At 54.9% G+C, this 19,159-nt stretch overlaps 1 protein-coding gene across 2 annotated transcripts; it reads left to right on the forward strand.

The window, feature by feature from the left end:
• The first annotated feature begins 2,496 nt into the window (after positions 1–2,496).
• Efhd2 (EF-hand domain family member D2) lies at positions 2,497–19,044 on the forward strand. Of its 2 annotated transcripts, none has more exons than XM_005081092.4 (4): positions 2,497–2,882; positions 15,395–15,542; positions 16,522–16,656; positions 17,493–19,044. In XM_005081092.4, the coding sequence occupies exons 1-4, from the start codon at positions 2,578–2,580 to the stop codon at positions 17,622–17,624; spliced, it is 720 nt and encodes a 239-aa protein (XP_005081149.1). In that variant the 5' UTR covers positions 2,497–2,577; the 3' UTR covers positions 17,625–19,044. The 2 variants fall into 2 exon arrangements, with proteins under 2 accessions (XP_005081149.1, XP_021089187.1); XM_021233528.2 differs by lacking the exon at positions 2,497–2,882 and adding an exon at positions 5,371–5,669.
• The last annotated feature ends 115 nt before the right edge of the window (positions 19,045–19,159 follow it).

The raw sequence follows: 19,159 nt of genomic DNA on the forward strand, positions 1-19,159 counted from the left end.
ATGTTAACTAGAGTTTAGCAGACACACACAACCTTTAAAGAATTCACACTCAAACCCCAGATTTATTTCATATGCATTGTTTTTCAAGACAGCAGACCCTTCGCATAATCTCATCGCAGTGTAGACAAACAGATACAAACTATCCATAATTGACACTTCTATGTCCTGAAGAACCATTAGATGTCGTAAATTTACTGGGAGTATAGCAGACACCTGTGATCGCAACTCCAGAAAAACTGAAGCAGGGGAATCTCCAGTTTGTGGTCTGCCTAGACCACACAGCAAGTTCAAGTCCTTGGACTGCAAAGTGGGACCCTTTCTCAAAAACAAAACAAAAAATGGGGCTGGGGGTGTGGATCAAATGGCCCAGCATGCTCGAAGCTCTGAGTTCAGTATCTAGCATTGTATAAGCAGGGTCCGAGGGCACACATCTTAAACTTCCAGCATTTAGGAAGCTGAAAGATCTTCAGCTACACAGTAAGGTAGCTGGGCTACATGAAATCTGCCTAAAATAAAGTCATAGGTTTGGGTAAAGTGAGGTTCACCAGAGCTTTGAAAGTTACCTACCCACTTTGCAAAGCCAATCTGGACAAACCTAGGCATGTGCAGATGTAATTTAAATATTCAAATCTTTGCCCCCTCCCACCACCATCCTTTGTTGCCATTAAATAAATAAACTATGTTCCTTCCCTTGGGCACATTCACAAGCAACTGGACCAAAACACCTAACACGAACAACCCGTAATTCTCTTGGTCTTTAAGGAAACAAAATTGCTTAAGCTCAGCATCTTTATTAGACTTAAATTCACAAACAGTAAATCAAAATTTTGCATTTTCTAAGCTACATATTTCTTTGGGTGTCCATTTTACTCCTTTAAATACCTTTTAATTCAACAATGTTTTTGAACTCATCAACAGATATTGATCAAATGTCTTCCTGCAAGTCATTCTGTGGCAGCCTGCAGCAGTCACCTTCTTGGGTGGCCTCTGTCTCCAAAGCATTGCTTTTTAGCCTGCCCTCCCTGTTTTCTCTGCACCTTACCTGTGTGATTGGGCAGCATCTGAGTCTCCAACATCATCCTAACATCTTAGAGAATATACACCCCATCCGGAGAATCTTGACTCCAGAGAATAAAGCCTCCCCCTAGGTGCTCATGAAAAGCAACTTTTTGGACCAAGGGGCCCACATGTCAGTCTAGGTGGGGCCTGGGAATAAGCATTACGTCTGGTGCCCCTGCAGTTGACAAAGGAGCACCATTGCTTTGCAGTTGTTAAGGTTTACTTATTCATTGATTCATTCGTTCATTTGTTTGTTGAGACAGGGTCTCACTATGCAGCCCCAGCTGTCCTGTAACTACTGATGTAGACCAGGCTGACTTTGAACTCACAGAGATTGCCCAGCCTCTGCCTCCTGAGTATTGGGACTAAAGGTTGCTCCACCAGGCCCTGCTCAAAGATTTACTTTTTAAATTATGCGCATGTGGGGGAGGGGTGGGTGCACATAGTGTAAGTGCTAAGGAGGCCAGACAGGGTCTTGGATCCCCTGAACCTCTGTGACTTGGCATCCCTACCCCCACACCCCTATATGATATGGGTGCTAGGAACCGACCTTCAGTCCTCTGCAAGAGAAACAACCATGCCATAACTGAGCCTTCTCTCCAGCCCAGATTTGGGGTTTTGAAGCGATGAACTAGATGACAGCGCCAAATCCAATTATCTCTGAACTCTCCCTTCCCATCCCCATTCCTGAGCCTTGGGGAGGAGGTCACTCCTCTGTGGTCCCCATCAAGGAGGCAACATCAAGATCTCTCTGAAACCCTCTAAGGTGGAGTCCCAGACATCATCCAAATCAAGCAGCTATTGTGCTGAATCATCGCGCAGCAGGATGAGCCCCTTCCCCTTTCCTGGTCCTTCGGGGACCTTTGAGGACTCGGGTGGGGTAGCATCTCTCTCATAACCGCTGCCCCACCCTTGAAAGATACCGCTCTAGCTCTGGGGACAATCTCAACTGGACTCCAGAGCCAGGGTCCACCTTCTTCAGACTCCCACAATCTTACCAAGAACACCCAGTGTTTCTCGATCAGTGGTCTCCATGGCAACCGACAGGGTGTCAGAGACACAAATGATGGGGATTCCAGAGTAGGGGTTGCGGGGCACGCCCCTCTCCAGTCCCTGAACACACATCCACCTCCAACGGACAGACCCTCTTCCCTCCCACAGGGTTGAGATCTCCACACACACACATCCCCTCCCAAAATCGGGTTTCTTCCAGAGGTCTCCTGGGTCTCAGCAGCCTCCCAGAGGTCACCAGAGGGATGGTGTTGGTTTTTCATGGCGGGGAGGGGGGCAGTGATGAAAAGCTGGGGCACAGGATGCACTTGACCCCCTCCCTGGGACCAAAAGGGACCCGGCGTGCAGCGCGGGCGGCGGGAGCCGTCCCGGGGGCGGGCGGTCTCCTAAGTCCCACCTTCGGGGCGGCGCCTGTCGGCGGGGAGTGTCAGGAAGAGGAAGAGCGCGGCCGGGTGTGCGGTGCAGAGCAAGGGCCCGGCCGAAGCAGCTGCGCGCGCGCGGGCCACCATGGCCACGGACGAGCTGGCCAGCAAGCTGAGCCGGAGGCTGCAGATGGAGGACGAAGGCGGCGAAGCGACCGAGCAGCCGGGGCTCAACGGAGCGGCGGCGGCGGCGGCCGGGGCTCCCGATGAGGCTACCCAGGCGTTGGGCAGCGCGGACGACGAGCTGAGCGCCAAGCTGCTGCGGCGCGCGGACCTCAACCAGGGCATCGGCGAGCCGCAGTCGCCCAGCCGCCGCGTCTTCAACCCCTACACGGAGTTCAAGGAGTTCTCCAGGAAGCAGATCAAAGACATGGAGAAGATGTTCAAACAGTGAGTACCCTCGCACCCCGTTCCCCACCACCCTAGACCCGGCCTCAGGCCCGAACCGCCAGTAACCCTGGCCAGGTTCCCCCAGGACCCTGACTCACCAGGGCGGAGAACTCTGCTGTCCCTTCCAAAGGGCCACGAGGCTTCCAGACCCACCACCCCAGTGCAAGTGGGTTTGGGGATCTCCCCCTCCTGGCTGTGGCATGTGACCCCCACCCTCCTGAGGGTACTGCCCTCAAAATACCCCACATAGGTTGGAAGCACCTGAGGTTCCATGAATACAATTACAGGTCCCCAGCAAGTCCCCACCACCACACAGGGTCCCGATTTCCCTCACTGTTAATGTTACTGCACCTACCACCCTACACCCACACACACCTTCCTCTCCTGTCCCAACTCCTGGACTCCCTACCCCCACCGCAGTAAGGCACCCCTAGTGCCTCTCAAGGGGAGGGGACATTCCCAGCACCCGCGCGGCATATATATATATATGTCTTTAATTTCTTCTGCTTAGCTCTGGTCCCTTTAGTTTTGGGACACACACACACACACACACACACACACACACACACACACACACACACACACCAATTATTCTATGGTAAAAACCCTTCAGCGCTTTCCACCCCTCCCACCCACCCTGCTGGCCAGGTCCCATTTCCCTAACACTCAAGTGGTCTTGCTAGGAAAGGGCTTCTTTCTCCCTGTCCCCTAGTCGACAAACATGTAACTCCCCTATCATCCCTTCAGGGCAGAGTCCCCTTGGGCCTTAGATTTCCTCCCTACCCTGTTGGTGCGCGTCCCTGCTCCTCCTACCCTTCACTCAGCTGCTGTGCAATGGTGACTCCCCTGCTGCCTATCAGAAGGCTGCCCCCTCCCCAGCAACAGCCCCCCTGCTCCCATATAGTCCCTGCGGGACCCATACTCTCTCTGGGCAGAAAAAAGAGGTCCCTTGCTATGTGTCCTTCCCAGGGACTCCCTAGGCTCCGGTTCCTATGAACCCATGCTGTACCCTTACCAGGTTAGAGGGGTGTGCGTGCTCAGCTATTCCACGCTCCACGAAATCGTGCAGTATGGAGGGGGAGGAAGAGACTACCCATGGGGATAGGGATGGTGCCAATGCCCCTCCATATGACAGTCATCCCTACTTCCTGTCACACCACCTATGGTTCCTGGGAAGGGAACAGTCGGACCTATAGGTACTGGGCTGGAGTGCGTCCTCAGATGGGGCAAAACCCAGTAACCCTGAGTTCAGGGTGAGGTGTGCAGGGAGCCCCAACGCGGAAAAGAGTGGCAGGTAAAGGATTGGCAGCCCCAGCCACACCCAGCTGACAGTGCCCAGACACCAACCAGGAGCCAGGAAAGGGGCGTTCCCTCCATCCAAGGCTAAGAAAGGCTCTTCCCGCTTCTCCACACCCACAGCTGGTCCTCACACAGGAAGAGGGTTTGCTTCCCAGCCTTGGGTGACTGGAAACCCCGTCCTGTAGTGCCACCCTCAGACCTCTACATGAAGGTTAAAGGGCTGGAGGACACCCCTGCTTCGGTCTCTTATTGGATGATCAGGCCAGGAGAGCAGGAATCCACATTCCTTGCTTTTGAACCCTCCGGCAACTGTGACTTCCAGGTAGAGCTGCCCTGTGGGGTAGTCCAGAGGGTGTTCACACCCGTCATAGATCCCTGAAGTGACAGGGTTGAGAAGGAGCTCAGCCGTGCCTCCTACCAACCCCATGACCCAGGATGGTTTCATCTCTCTTGCCCAGATAGAGTCCAGCCACAGACCACTAAAGTTACGTGCCAAGACGCCACAGCTACAAAATGGTAGGATCAGGATTTGAACTCAGATCGGTAGCTCCAAAAGCCATGGTCTTCCCTTCTCAACACACCGCCTGCCTCTCTTGCACTTGGGTAGACTGAGGTCTGGGTATGACACCTCCTAGCTGTGGCTGCCAAAGACAAGCCAGCTCCCCTTCCCAGGGGCACCCCAGAGGCACTGGCTCCCCTCCTCCTTGCCCCCCACCCCCCTGTGCCATGGTCTTCCCTTAAGCGTTCTCTATCGTAGATACCCGTGTCGCTGTAACGAAACATACCCCAGCGCCCCTTTCTCTGTGTGTGGCTGACTCTCTCCTGTGCGGCCACCACCGGCCCATTTTACCCTTCTCAGGACACCCCTCTCATGTGTGTCTGTGGTATTATCCCCCAAACCATGGCAGTGTTTTCGGGAACCCAGATACCCCCTAAAGAGCAAGCTTGGGGGAGATAATTTTGGTGGGGGAACCGGTGGGGAGAATGGCCTGGAAGCTGTGCTTCCAAAGAGCCCGAGCTGTTTTGGGGGACCAAGTTCGATGGAGAAGTAACTTTTGTGGACCCCTCACAGCCACCTCTTGCCACTAGTGCTGCTTGCTGTGGTGTTGGGAGGGGTGTCGGGGCAGGAAGGGGCCAGAAAGCTGGACCTCAGCGGAAGGAAGTGCCACTCGCCAGAGGCCCTGGCCGGGGTACAAAGCTGCTAATGTTGTTTTCAGGGAAACAAGGCCTCACTGTGCCCGATGAGCCCAGCCCAGCTGAATCCCGGCTGGGAACCTCCACAGACGGCCACTGGGAGCACAAAACACTTGTCTGCTTCCACTGTGCAAGTGGCTGCTGCCTCCTGGGGCCCAGCAGGTCCCAGGATTGCAGCCAGGACTCTGTTGAGAGCAGGGGGCAGGGGGAAGAGGAACCAGTGCCCCTGGGAAGGGGAGCGTTTTGGCAGCCACAGCTAAGGAGGCGTCGGCCCTGGACCTCAGTGCGAGAGGGGTAGGTGGTGTGTGATGCTTCTCAAAGATACTTATGTTCTAGCCTTACTTCTATGGGGTCTGGAGCCTTGATAGTCATCAGAGCAACTGTGCCGTCTTCTGGTCCATCCATCCCCTGCGGACAAGCAGATGGGGCCCCAGGACAATGGTGGAGGGAAAAAGGGAAGAGACAGCAAGCTCTGCCATCCACCCCACTGCCAGCTGACTGCAGCCCCGCTCCCTGTTTTACAGACGGGAAAACTAAGAAGGGAAAAGTGACCTGCTCAGGATCATGGGTTTTTCTGAAGGTAGGGCTTAGAGAAGACGCATGCTGCCCAGCATAGAGGCCCTGCCTCTTAGAACCTGTGGCCCCCACCTCTCTCTCTCTCTCTCTCTCTCTCTCTCTCTCTCTCTCTCTCTCTCTCTCTCTCTCTCTCTCTCTCTCTCTCTCTCTCTCCCTCCCACACCTCCTTCCCTCTCTCTACCCACTCATTCACTCATTCAGAGTTGTTTCTAGAAGCTTTCAAGGCAAAAAGGTATGGGACAAACCCACAGAATTTCAGGGATGGCTACCCTTGGGCTGACAACAGCCTAGGAAGAGCTCTGGAGGGTTCTCTGTAAGCCAACACCTGCCCGAGAGGCAGGCAGCCTCGAAATTGTGACTGTGCTGTGGAATCTGAGGAAGGCGCCCTAGTTCCTTGTCCTGCCCGGCCTCCTCCCCACCCTCCTCCATCTCGTGACCTCTTGCATCAGGCAGGCTGACTTCCCCTTCCTTCTGGCTGGAGATTTTCATCACAAGCTCCCTGGGCCACCTGCCTTCTCTCTCTTCCCTTCCTGGTTGACAGCCTGCAGCTCCCGGTGGCTGCCGGTGTAGACACATGTGCACCTAGAGCCTTAACCCTTCCCAAGCCTCTTTTCTCACCCTGAGGGTGCTCTCCGGTGCCCAGCCACGTACTTGGCACAGAAGTGGCATTTACTAAGTGACTGTCATCACATTCCCAAGTCCAGCATATGCCCTGGCCCTGGTGGCGGTCATCGGCTCTAACATTGAGGCAGCTCGAAATGAGCCTCTGGCTGCCTCCACTTCCCCCCAACAGAGCCACCAGGCTGCTAGGCTGGCAGCTGTCCTTTGCTTCCGGCCAGAATGACAGGGATTCAGCCCATAAGCCTCTTTGCTCTTGCCCAACAGAAACTCTGATTGACAGCTACATATTGCTTTGACAAACAACAAAAATAGAGAAATGAATTCATTATCACTTAATTACGTGGAAGGCAGGTGGCAGAAGACAAGGGAAGAGCAAAACTGGGACACGGGCCCTTGCCACCCAGCTGGGTCGCCCTGGGCAGGGTACTGGGCTTCTGGGCCTCAGTTTCTCTGAAGCCGTAGGACCTAGCTGGCAAAACACTAAGAATTGAGTATGGTAAACCAGAACCAGCACAGATATGGTCTGGGGACTGTTAAGGTTATGGATGGTCTTAGAAGACATGCTAAATGTTTGCATATGCAAATTCCAGCCAGAAGGCCTTATAGAACATTCCAGTCTACCGGAGGTCTTGTGTGGGTCCAAAGGGCTGGTAATGGAGGTCTTCTATAGTTCTGCCATCTGGAGAGACTGCAGCCTCCGATGGGTGGTGTCCCAGGGCCCTGGCCTTACTAGAGAGTCCCAAGGGAACTCACCTGTATTACTTGGGGTCAGTTTAGACCTCAGGCCTCAAAGGTTGAGTTACTTGGCCAAGGTCCTGAGCCCATATCCAGAAGGCTGGAGGGGTGGGGGTGGGGGTCTGGCTCTCGTTTGCAGAAGCCAGAGCCTAGCTTGGTGGGGGTTGGGGTGCCTCACACCCCAGGGAGAGAGGATTCCCGACCACGCCCCCTTCTCCTTTCCTCCCACTTCCCCTCAGCATCTGAGTCATCACCTCCCCCCACCCCTGCTGGGGACTTTCCGGATTACACCTCCCGTCTGTCCCCTTCCCTTCTTCACACTCATCTCTGTCGCCTGAGGTCCGGCCCCGCCTTCATCTGGAACGGTCCAAGCTCTGGGGTCATCCGTGCTGCCAGGGGCAGGTTGGAAGCCGGCCCTGCAAGGCCAGCCCGGCCACTCTGCAGCCTCTTGCAAGGACAGTCCCCACACCCTGCAGCCACCAAGTTCCCTCTGGCTACCCAGCAGCCTTCTTGATGGACTTCTGCTTTGCAGGAACAGTGGCTGCAGGGACAGGCAGGTGTGCCTAGCTGAGACCAGGCCCAGCAGTGCTGAGCAGGAAGTCCTTCCGAGACTCAGCCTTTTGACTGATGAATGGGGGGTGGGGCACTACTGACCCACTGGGTGCCAGGACCCTGGCTCTCTTCTTCTATTTACTTATTATTATCTTATATATATGGGTGTTTTGCCTGCATGTAGGTCTTTGCAGGGCATCGGATCCCCTATAACTGGAGTTAGACAGTTGTAGCTGCCATGTGGGTGCTGGGAATAGAACCCAGATCCTCTGCAAGAGCAGCAAGTGCCGCTAACCACTGAGCCATCTCTCCAGCGCTGCTGGCTCCTTTCTTAATACTTAACATCCTGCAAGGTTCCCACCACCCACTTCACAGGTAGGGAGACTGAGTCTCGGAAGATTAAGGTCCCATAGCTAGTGAGAAGCAGAGGCATCAGTTCATCCCAGGTCTGACTCCGGACCCTGACTCCTCCCTCACATAGACCTTCAGTATTGTCCGTTCAGAATACACCTCTCTGCAAGTCTCCCCGTGTGCAAGGGCCTCCCCAAGCCTGGTGGAACAGGCCTGTCATCCCAGCTGCTCAGGAGGCTGAGGTAGGACAGAGAATTCAAGGCCAGCCTGTGCTGCAAAGTGGGCTCGAGACCAGCCTGGGCAACTTGGTGAGACCTTAGCATACCTGAGGCCCTGGGGGTTAATCCCCAGTACTGCTAGAAGAGAGAGACAAAGAAAGTGCCAGACTCCTGCCCTGTCCCGTAAGTTGACTGAAGGCAGGTGATTTTTGTCTGTCTGAGCTATTCAGGACTAAGATGAATGGAGTCGGGAGTATGTAGCTAACACTCACGGGATTATATTAGACGTTAAGTAACCGTCTCCATGATCACTATCATAAGTGATGATTAAGGGTGGGCGGGAAATAGAGCGGTGACAGGGTGCTCCCACATTGCCACCTTGGCTCAGCCTGTGGGTGGTGTCAGACTTGAGGTTAAGACAACCCTGAGCCATGACAGCCCCCTAGCAAACAATTGTCAGCTTGGGGGCTCTCATGGGACCCTCAGGCTCTATGGAAACCTGGGGCGGGGCAACTGTGAGCATCACACACTGGTCCCTTCCTAAACCCCAGACTTAGGGCAGGCAATCAGAGTCACATTCTGCCCTAAGGAGATGTGACACGTGCCTTCCCTGGCTTTCCCCATGAGTCAGTCAGTGGGGGTGGGGACAAACCAAGCTGGCCCTGCTGAGTTGGCGTTCCTGGGACCCACCTGCGCTTCCCATAGAGACAGGCAAGCAGGCCCAGGCTTACCAGAAGAGTTAGCAGAGTGTCACCTACCCTCAAGGATGCCTTCCCATCTCCCAGGATAAAGAGGCTCAGGAGCTACAGGATAGGGGTGGCCCCAAATGACAGCCACTTAATGATTATAACAGAATGCATAGGTTTGAAGCACCTACTCTATGGTTGCCATTTCCTAGTCATGATTACACTTACTCCTTAATAACCCTGAAATTCGTGATAATAATGTAGAACAGACTGGGGGTCCCGAACTTATAAACAGCACCCTTTCAGCAGTCCACCCTGTGGCCCTTTGGAGCCAGCAGCACAGGCCGGGGCTGGGTGCCAGAAGGGACAGAATGTAGTTCCCCGTGCCCCCTCCCCTTAGCTGGGGGCGACAGCTGTGATAATGGCTTTGCATCTCAGCCAGTATGGCAGGGATGGGGATAAGAGAGTGATCAGGGCTACCGAGGGCAAAGGGACCCGCCTTAGGAAGCAGTGAGCCTCCTGCCCTCAGAAGTATTCAAGACACCAAGCAGGAAAAGTGCATTGGGAATTTGGCCCTTACGGAGAGCTGGGTGAAGCGTCCTCCCCCGCACTACCCTTTCCAGCCCTAGGGCTCTCCCACCTGGGTCTGGAGGCATCAGGAGCTAGTGTAGTTTATCCCATTTGGAACCCAGCTATACCCATGTCCCCGCTGACCTTGGCCCACACCGTTCCTTTCTGTGTCGTGGTCTCCTTGTCTGTCTGTGGACACAGAGCCCTTGGCCCAGCACCCAGGATAAGGTAAGCCGTTCATCAAAGTCTCCACTAAGGACAACCTTGTGAAACGAGCCTGCCTGGGTACCGGGCCAGACATCCGTCCTGCCTGTCATTGGAGCCAGGCAGTACGGACCCTGTGGCCCTGGATTATCAGAACTCGGGAAGGGGAGAGATGAAACTTCTTCATAAGACCACATTCAGACCTAAAGACAGAGTCTGCCCGGGCGGCAGCTGTAGAGGGGGTGACGGGAGGGATTTTGTAGCTGGCATCCGGGGCAACAGCTGCTGAGCCCTCCCCTGGTGAGAACTATGCAGGGGGAGGCAGGCAGGAATGTGGGCCGGGTGCCAGGCCTGCGGCCTCCCTCCACTGCTGGGGAAAGGTGCTGAGCCCCAAAGCCTGGGAGTTTTGTTGACAGGGCTGGGTGACATTGGTCTTTCTGAGCCATGGCCAAGTGGAGCATTGGGCCAACCTCCCCCACCTCACCTACATGCTTGACACCTCCACCCCCACCCCAGGAGGAAGAGGGAGGCAGAAGGCAGAATCCCACCTGCTGTGTGAGCCTGGGCTTATCACTGCCCACTCTGGTGGGCAGGGCTATGTGGGTGAGCCCTGATGGCTAGCCTTTCTTTTCCTGGCTCCTATGAGCCCCCTGGGGCCTCAATTCCTGCTCAGAAGAGCAGCAGGGTAGAGGGCCTCCCCAGCCAAGGGGCCAGGTCCAGCCTCCAGAGAGTAGCTGCTCACTGGCTTGGAGGCATGGGGGCAGTCCCCACTGTCACACTCCCCCCCAACTTACAGGAAGGAAAGCAGGGAGACCCAGAGCTGTGCCCCTTGAGGGTCCCCTATCCTTCAGCTTAGCCAGCCTATGTCAGGGCTAGCAGGGGACAAGTAAGTTACAGAGGGGGAGATTCTGGGGATCCCCTTGCTCATCTATCCAGACTGACACACCCCTTCCCCCCCACCCCACCCACCTCAGCCTCCCCTCCCTGCACCATCAGGCCCTTGGATAAGCCAGCATGGGTTCTTCTTTTTTCTTTTTAAGACAGCTCTAGCTGGCTTTGAACCCTCTTATATAAACCAAGCTGACCTCAAACTCACTGTAATCCTCCTGCCTCTGTCTTCCAATTGCTGAGATTATACGCAAGGGTCATCACACTCAGCTCCAGCAAACTGGAGTTTTGTTTTTAGCTTTTTTTCAGTTTTAATTTAGCACACTCCTGAATACATATGTATGTGCATTTTGTGGTGCAGTACCCCAGAAGGCCAGAAGAGGGAGTCAGATCCTGTGAAGCTGGGGTTAGGGGTGGTTATGAGATGCTTGACAGGTGCTGTGGACTAGACCCTGGTCTTCATGATTGAGCAGCAATGCTTTAGGGCTCTAGGGTGGTTTTTATTATCCCCTAAAGGTAGGTAATAACATGTGGTTATTATTGTCAAATAGCATGTATTAAGTACCTGCTGTGAGCCTGGCCCTGTGCTGAGTCAACTCAAACTATGCCCCAGTCCTTGCCTCAGTCCCAAAATGAGTTCCTGAATCTGCATGGGAGAAGGTGAGGTTCATGGGGACAGGTGACCAGCAGAGGCAGAGTTGGGGTTTGGATCTGATGTGAGCATGTGATCAAATCTTAGCCCTGCCACCTCAGCCACGTCAGGGCCTCGGGTGCATTGCAGATGTACATGTTTTAGGGCCTTCGGGGGACGGTCACCTTCTTCAGAGCCACCTCTCACCCTGGCACCAGGCTTCTGGCTCTGTGTCACCTGGCTCGAGGACTGATATTTTTTTGGAACTGTAGCCAGACCCTGCATTGTCCCCCAGGGACTAGAGTCTGCCTGGGTTGGAGCCCAGCCCTAGTAATTGATTGACCTTTGATTGATGTAGGCTGCGGTTTGGGGCCTGGCCTGGCCCAGCCTGAAGCTGCCAGAGACCAGGGAATCCACAGCCTGACTTGACATCCAAGTTTAGATATCGTGTGTACTTCCTTTAGACTGAGTTGTTCTGACTTTGAGAGAAGCATAGACCTTTGAATGTAGGTCCAGCTGGGGACCCAGAAAAACAACGGACATGTGGCTCCCAAGCTGGAGTCTGAATCCCAAGCTAGTGTCCTCCCCAATGATCTCCCTTCCCAATCCTGACCCTGCACGATCACTGAATCCCACAGTGATAGCTACTCCTCGTGGGGACTCCTTGCTGTGGGTTTAGCATCTGTGAGCCCTGGCAGGTCTCCCAGGAACCAAGAGGCACCATGGCATCTGGGTTTCTCAATTACGGTCCAGTGACATTAGGACCCCTGATGTTTAATTTTGATTATCAACTTGACACCATTAGAATCCCCTGGAAGCAGACCTCAATGAGGGTTGTCTGTATCAGCAACCTATGGGCGTGTCTGTAGGGACTGAGTTATGCTAACTGATGTGGGAAGACCAAGTGTAGGAGTGGGCAGCGCCATTCTGTGGGTTTGGGTTTTTAATTACGTAACAGCATTATTCTAGCTTCCTTCCTGTACTGTGATAAAGCACTTGAACCAAAAAGCAATTTGGGGAGAAGAAGGTTTATTTTGGCCCACACCTCGATATCACAGACCATCGCTGGGAGAAGGCAGGGCAGGAACTCAAGTAGGAACTTGAAGCAGACACCAGAGAGGAATGTTGCTTCCCCCAGCTCGTGCTCAGCTAGCTTCTCTATACAGCCCAGGACCACCAGCCTAGGGAATGGCGCCGCCCACAGTGAGCCGGGCCCTCCTACATCAATTAACCCTCAAGGTAACCCTCTACAGATAGACCTGCAGGCCAGTCTGATCTCGGCAAACCCTTAATTGAGGTTCCCTTCTCAGATGACTCTAGACCATGTCAAGTTGACAACCAGAGCTAACTAGGACAAGTTAGGAAGTGAACGGAGAGAGCAGAGAGCGTTCATTCACTCTGCAGTCTGATCTCGGCAAACCCTTAATTGAGGTTCCCTTCTCAGATGACTCTAGACCATGTCAAGTTGACAATCAGAGCTAACTAGGACAAGTTAGGAAGTGAACGGAGAGAGCAGAGAGCATTCATTCACTCTGCCGTGGTGGGTGTGATGTGACCAGTTGCTTCAGGCCCCTGCCTGGACTTCCCCAGCCATCATGACTGTAGCCTGGAACTGGGAGTAAAAAGAACCCTTTGTCTCCAAGCTGCCTTTTGTCGGGGTTTTTTAGCAGTCTCGGGAACGAGACTAAGACGGGACCGGACCATTCTCCTTGTAGGGGACTGTCCTGGATGCTGTAGGCATTGCTCTGGGCACCATGATTCCCAGTTAAGACAACTGAGAATGGGTCCATATGTCACCAGATGTCCCTTAAAGGACACACACATTCTGCGCTGTGCTGAGGGGGAGCCCAGGCAGTCTGACGTCAGAACTGTGGCGTGCCATCCCTGACCTTCACTGGAATCCAAGTTCAGGGAGTAGGGTACTTTGCGGTGCTCAGGGGCACAGAGGAGAGGCATCCTGTGTCTTGCCTTGGGAAAAGCAAGCCCCTCACCAGGCACTCCGGTCGTCAAAGACACGCAGCAGGTGGCAGCCCTCCGCCATCTGCAGACACTGGAGTTTCAGGAGGGGTTGCCCAGTTACCTCGCAGGCCCTTCCTGCTATATAGATGACAGCCCTTGTGTCTCTCACTGACATCCCGCTTGCCCCCACCCCAGCCCGCTCGCTCTATAGGGAACCCACGGCCCCAAGTCCCATGCTCGCTGCACTTCGTGTTTTCCAAGGCCTGACTCACTCAGGCAGGAACTATTTATACCCCTCACACGGATGCTTGTCTTGGCGCTCCCGGCAGACGCTGTTCTGCAGGTGGTCACAGGATGCAGCAGGAGACTGGGCACAGACAGATTGGTAAGGGCATCAGCCTCACAGACCCGGGATATTAGTCTAGCTCCCTCCTTACTGCTGTGTGACCTTGGGTAGATCAATTAGCTTCTCTGAGCCTCTGGTTATGAAGAACGTTAAATCAAAGTAAATAATAAAGCTCCCATGCAAAGACGGTTTTCAGTTCCTATGGGCTGTTAGACTGTAGAGGGGCAAAGGGGAACCCGCAGATAAACAGGAACGCTCCGAGTGTAATTTATGTCAGAACTGTTGTCACCTGTCCATCTGGAGGTCTCGGGTACCAGAAAAGCCCCTCGTGTCATCCTGAGGTCACTCTCCCAGGCTTCTGTCCCAGGAGACAAATCACCCTGACAAGGAGACCTGATAGACCCGCAAGCATAGTCATTGCTTCAGCTGTGGGCAGCACCTTACCAGCTAGGAAATGGGCTGGAGGCCACCTCTGGCCACTCAATAGCACAGGGAGTGTGACCACAGGTAAGGGGCATTCAGGCCCTATTCTCACCAATCCCTGTCTCCACCAGGCTGCTGGTGGCAGAGGAAAGAAGGGAGGGGCAGAGACGGGCCTCGTTATCAGTTGGTTCTGTGCCAGGCTGCCCAGCACCCCCGCCACTCCCTGCAGGCTCCCAGAACAGCCTGTTCCTGGACACGCCCAGGTCCACTGTCCGGCGGTGACCATGGCCTTGCCTCTGCCTCCCTCCCAGACACAAGACTCCAGGAAGGCTGCTAAGACTCTTGGCTCTGAATTCATTCCTGAGTCACTTAGTCAACAGACTAAGCACCTAGTAGGTGCTTTTTACCTCCCCTCCTGGAAGCTAGCATGAGCTGGGGCAGGAAGTCCCCATGTGGAGGGTGCTGTGTGAAAGAAACCGCTGGTCCCATGTGAAGGGGTGTGGCTTGGTGGGGGACTGTGCACCACAGTGCCACAGATAAATAGTTGGGCACGACAGTGCGCCTGCAGTCACAGCACGTGGGAGCGCCTGCAGTCACAGCATGTGGGAGGCAGAGGGAGGAGGGTTGCTACAAGTGCGGGGGCAGCCTGGGCTATGCAGTGACTTCCAGGACAACCGGGGCTGCATAGTAAGACTAAAGCAATTACATAAGAGACCACCTTCCATGTGTATGCTAACCTCTGGCCACTGGGGTTTTGCCTCTCCTCCTGGTGCTCGGGCGCGCGCACACGCACACACGCACACACGCGCGCACACACACGCACACACACACACAGAGGAGACAGTTGGCAGTGTTTGGGAAACATTTGGCTGTCACAGTCCAGGAGGGCTACTTCTGTGAACACCCCACAGTGCCCAGGGTAGCCCCCAGAGTGGAGATCGTCTCAGCCCCAGATCTCAAGGACCTACACCGTTTAACTAGAGCCACAGATCCAGCCATGGTGAGACTGAGACACCCCTCAAGTGCCTGTAGCTGGATCCACAGGCATGATGGGAGTTCTTTCTGCTTGTTCACACCACACTCGGGACAGGAGGCTGCGGCTTCCTCCCTCGAGCCTCGAGGATCATTTAAGACGCAGGATGCCGCCTGCCCGTGTGGTGGGGTCGCTTGATCACTTCCTGTATCCCAGGCTTGTGTCCTCTCTACGTAATCACACAGGAGGCACATCAGGGTATCCTTAAGCCTCTCTGCACCCACAGGTATGATGCCGGCAGGGATGGCTTCATCGACCTCATGGAACTCAAACTCATGATGGAGAAGCTGGGGGCCCCTCAGACTCACCTGGGCCTGAAGAACATGATCAATGAGGTGGATGAGGACTTTGACAGTAAACTCAGCTTCCGGGAGGTGAGTACCTCCCCAGGCTGCTCCCCAGCCGGCCACACCTGCGCTCTGGGTGGCCTTTGCTACTGAGTGGCATTGTCATTGGCCCAGCAGTTGTGAATGACTGATAGTTGTGTGAGGCTTGCCAGGTGTTCTTGGCAGGTGACCTCCTGCCTCAGCCTCCTAAGTGCTGGGATGATAGGGGTAGGCCACCACAACCAGCTGTGTTTAGTGATTTCCCTATGCCCAAGTGAGTTGTGGGAAAGTCTGTGTGGGACGGGGCCTGGGGTTTAGAAGGAAGGGAAGGCGCCTGAGAGCAGATTTACACAGTGCTTGGCTCAGAGGCAGGCGGGTGATGCGCACTGCCGAGAGACAGGGCACGATGTGAGGTAGCTTCCTACTCCCTGAGGCAGAGGCCACGGGCCAGCTTGTTTAGGGACTGGCAGGAGGGATGGAGGCCCCAAGCTGACAGCCGTGGTTCTAGGCCCTGAACAGCATGGGGTTGCCTGTGTGGAGAGGTGGGTGCAGGGGGAGTCCTGGCCCTTACAGAGCCCACAGGAAGTAGGGGCGAGAGGCAGTATCGAGGGCATCATTGGGAGATGACAAGAGGCCTGGGAAGGATGTCAAGGCTTGGGGTCAGAGAGCACCTATTCCCATCCTCCCGGTACTTAAACCTCTGCCATCTCCAAAGCATCTTCATACTGTAGAACGGGAGTGAGGTCCCTCCGGGGCTTTGTGAGTGGGCTGCAGTACAGATCTGTGTGGGAGGACAGGGGGCGGCAAGGGGACAGGCAGACTGAAGCTGTGGGTGGGGGCTGGGTGTGGTCCTTAGGCCGGGGTCCTGGCAGGGCACACCAGGAAGACAGGGGCTGAAGCGTGGCTCTAGCTCCCGTTCCTGCAGGTGAACACACAGCCTTTCTTCAGAGAGACCCAGCTGAGGCTTGGGTGTGGCCAGGGACTCTGTTCCAGCTGCGCCTTGCTGACCTGTGTATTCCCTTCACAGTTCCTACTGATCTTCCGCAAGGCAGCGGCAGGGGAGTTGCAGGAAGACAGCGGCTTGCACGTCCTGGCCCGCCTCTCTGAGATCGATGTCTCCACAGAGGGGGTTAAGGGTGCCAAGAACTTCTTTGAGGCCAAGGTGAGGAGCCAGGGACTGTACATGGTCCAGCCATGTGGTGACACGGCTTGGATTGAGGGCTGGCGCGGTCCCTCCCTGCCCCTGTTCAGGCTGCACAAGAGAGGTAGAGCCGACTCTTTGTGGGGTGTGCTGGGTGATGAGGCTCTTAAAGAGGCAGCCAGCCAGCATTGCTCCCTGGAGACCCCTCCTACCCTGGGGGAAGCCGAGGGGCTCTCAGACCTCATACATCGGTAAGTACAGCCTCCTCTCCTTCAATGCAGACATAGATGGGGAGGGCAACACGTTTGGTCCAGTGACTCCTGAGTCCTGCCCACCCAGCACTCCTTACCTTTCCTTATTCCTTTTTTCCAAACTAAGACCTTTGCTTCCCAAGGCTGTCCCCGTCCCCTCTCTCTTCCAACCTTGATAGAGATATCAGGGTTCATTAGTGGACCTGTATAGACATCAAGGGTGTGACTCCTGCCTGCAGAGCCGGGCACTGCTCCTGCCGATGAATATTCTCTGTGTGGCTCTGGCTCTCACTCTCCTCTCTCTTTCTCTGTCTCTGAGAGAGATGGTCTCCTATAATCCAGGTTGGATCCCTGCCTCCTGATCCCCCTGCCTCTGTCTCCCCTGTGTGGGAGGATCACAAGCGTTCAGCACCGTGCTCCATTTTTTGAAGTACAGTTCAAACTCAGGACGCCATGCATGCTGGACGAGCACCTTAGCAGCTGACCCTGCCCGGCGCGTTATTTTCATCTTCCCGCGCGAGCCCCCGTGGTCGGTTACTGTGTGCCCGGTTCTGTAGACAGAGGGGAGACTGAGGCCACACCCTGACCTGTCACCCTCGCCCCCAGGTCCAGGCCATCAACGTGTCCAGCCGATTTGAGGAGGAGATCAAAGCTGAGCAAGAGGAAAGGAAGAAGCAGGCTGAGGAGGTGAAGCAGCGGAAGGCAGCCTTTAAGGAACTGCAGTCTACCTTCAAGTAGCCAGGGCCAAGGCCGAGACCCAGCCTTGCCCAGTGTGCAGTCTGGGGGCACGGGTGGGTACAGGAGACCTGTGGGAGACAAACTGAGTCCTGGCCGATGTGTGCCAGGACCACTACTGAAATCTAAACTGTCTATGAACGGATCTCATGCAAGAGTCTCTCCAGTAGTTGGGCCGGTCCCTGCTCCCTCCCGCTGTCCCTGAGGCTGTGACACCAGCATCCTCTCGCTGGCCACCCTGCTGCCTGCTCTAGCCCAACGCCAGCCCATTCACCACGCCCCTGCCTTGTGTACCAGCTACTTTCTCTACCCAACTACCCCTAACCGTGGGCCACCCTACCACCCTGCCCTGGGCCTCATGGCCCCTTCCTAGATAGGAACCAGCAGAGAGAGAGAGAGTCTCCTCCCCACAACTTCCTTTCAGATCAGTCCCCTCTCTGCTGGGTGTGGAAGGACTCCTGTTTTGGTGAAGAGACCCAGCCCTTAACACTCTAGGCTGATATAAATGGGATTAGAAGTGGAGGGGGGACTACTATTTTGGTGAGGAGACCCAGGCCCTAGCACTCTAGGCTGATATAAATGGGGCCCAGCCAGGCAGGGTGAAGGCCACTGAATCTACCTCACAGGCTACACTCTGCTGGGCATGCCATGGGGACGTGAGTGATAGGGCTCCGTGGGGAGGGGCAGACATGTCACTTCCTGACACCCTACCCCCAGAACAAGCTGAGGGTCCCAAGGGACAGTGGAGAGGGGGTGGGGTGCCTTGCTCCCCGGGGAGTGCCTCGTGTGTTTGTGTGTATTGCAGTAGGACACGGGGCCACCAGCCCCTCCTTCCTCGCTGTCCTCCCCTGGGTTTGTCGCCAGTGAGAGCACCTGCCTGCCATGCCCACCCCTAGAACGCATGGGGGTCCCCAAACCCACCCGTCACCAGCCAGGCCATAGTGAAGCCCGTGCCATTGCTCCGCAGCCCCCATGTGCTTGCTCAAGTGTGTGTGTGTGTCTGTGGCTGTGTTGTGAACCTGTGCCGTCACCCGGTCCAAGTGAATGGCCACCGAGGCCGCTGTCATTCAACGTTCGGTGTGTCACTGCTTTTGAAACTCGATAACTCTTTATTTTACTACAGTGCCCTGAGTCCCCAGTTGCCCCCCCCCGTGGGACTTGCAAAGGTTTTATTTTTTTGGTCTTAGAACCCATACGAGTTGGAGGGACCCAGCCCAGCCCAGCCCAGCAGCTGTGGTCCTGGCTTGTGTTTGCCTTAGTGAATGTTTATACAGATGAATATAAATTCCCTTTACTTTTGGCCTTTTGCATTTTATTTTTTTGTCCTCCCTCTCACCACCTCCTCCCCTCCAAAAAAGAAAACAGCTACTTCTTCATTCAGTGGTACGATTATTTTTTTTAACTAAAATGAGATAAAATTCTATATTCTTATGTGTGTGTGGTTTTTGATGGCTAACTGAAGAGGGCAGGGAATGTGACAAGGGTAAGGTCACTGGATTTGGGCAGTCCCGTCAGGAGCCTGGAGAGGAGGAAAATAC

This window comes from Mesocricetus auratus, unplaced genomic scaffold, assembly GCF_017639785.1.
Source record: "Mesocricetus auratus isolate SY011 unplaced genomic scaffold, BCM_Maur_2.0 Super-Scaffold_100014, whole genome shotgun sequence".
Taxonomy (NCBI): domain Eukaryota; kingdom Metazoa; phylum Chordata; class Mammalia; order Rodentia; family Cricetidae; genus Mesocricetus; species Mesocricetus auratus.

What these genes read in the sequence shown, in the direction of transcription:
- Efhd2 (XM_005081092.4), top strand. Translation starts at nt 2,578, where the DNA reads ATGGCCACGGACGAGCTGGCCAGCAAGCTGAGCCGGAGGCTGCAGATG. An exon ending in ATGGAGAAGATGTTCAAACA is followed by an intron (nt 2,883 to 15,394) that starts GTGAGTACCCTC and finishes CTGCACCCACAG; the next exon opens with GTATGATGCCGGCAGGGATG. An exon ending in GTAAACTCAGCTTCCGGGAG is followed by an intron (nt 15,543 to 16,521) that starts GTGAGTACCTCC and finishes TTCCCTTCACAG; the next exon opens with TTCCTACTGATCTTCCGCAA.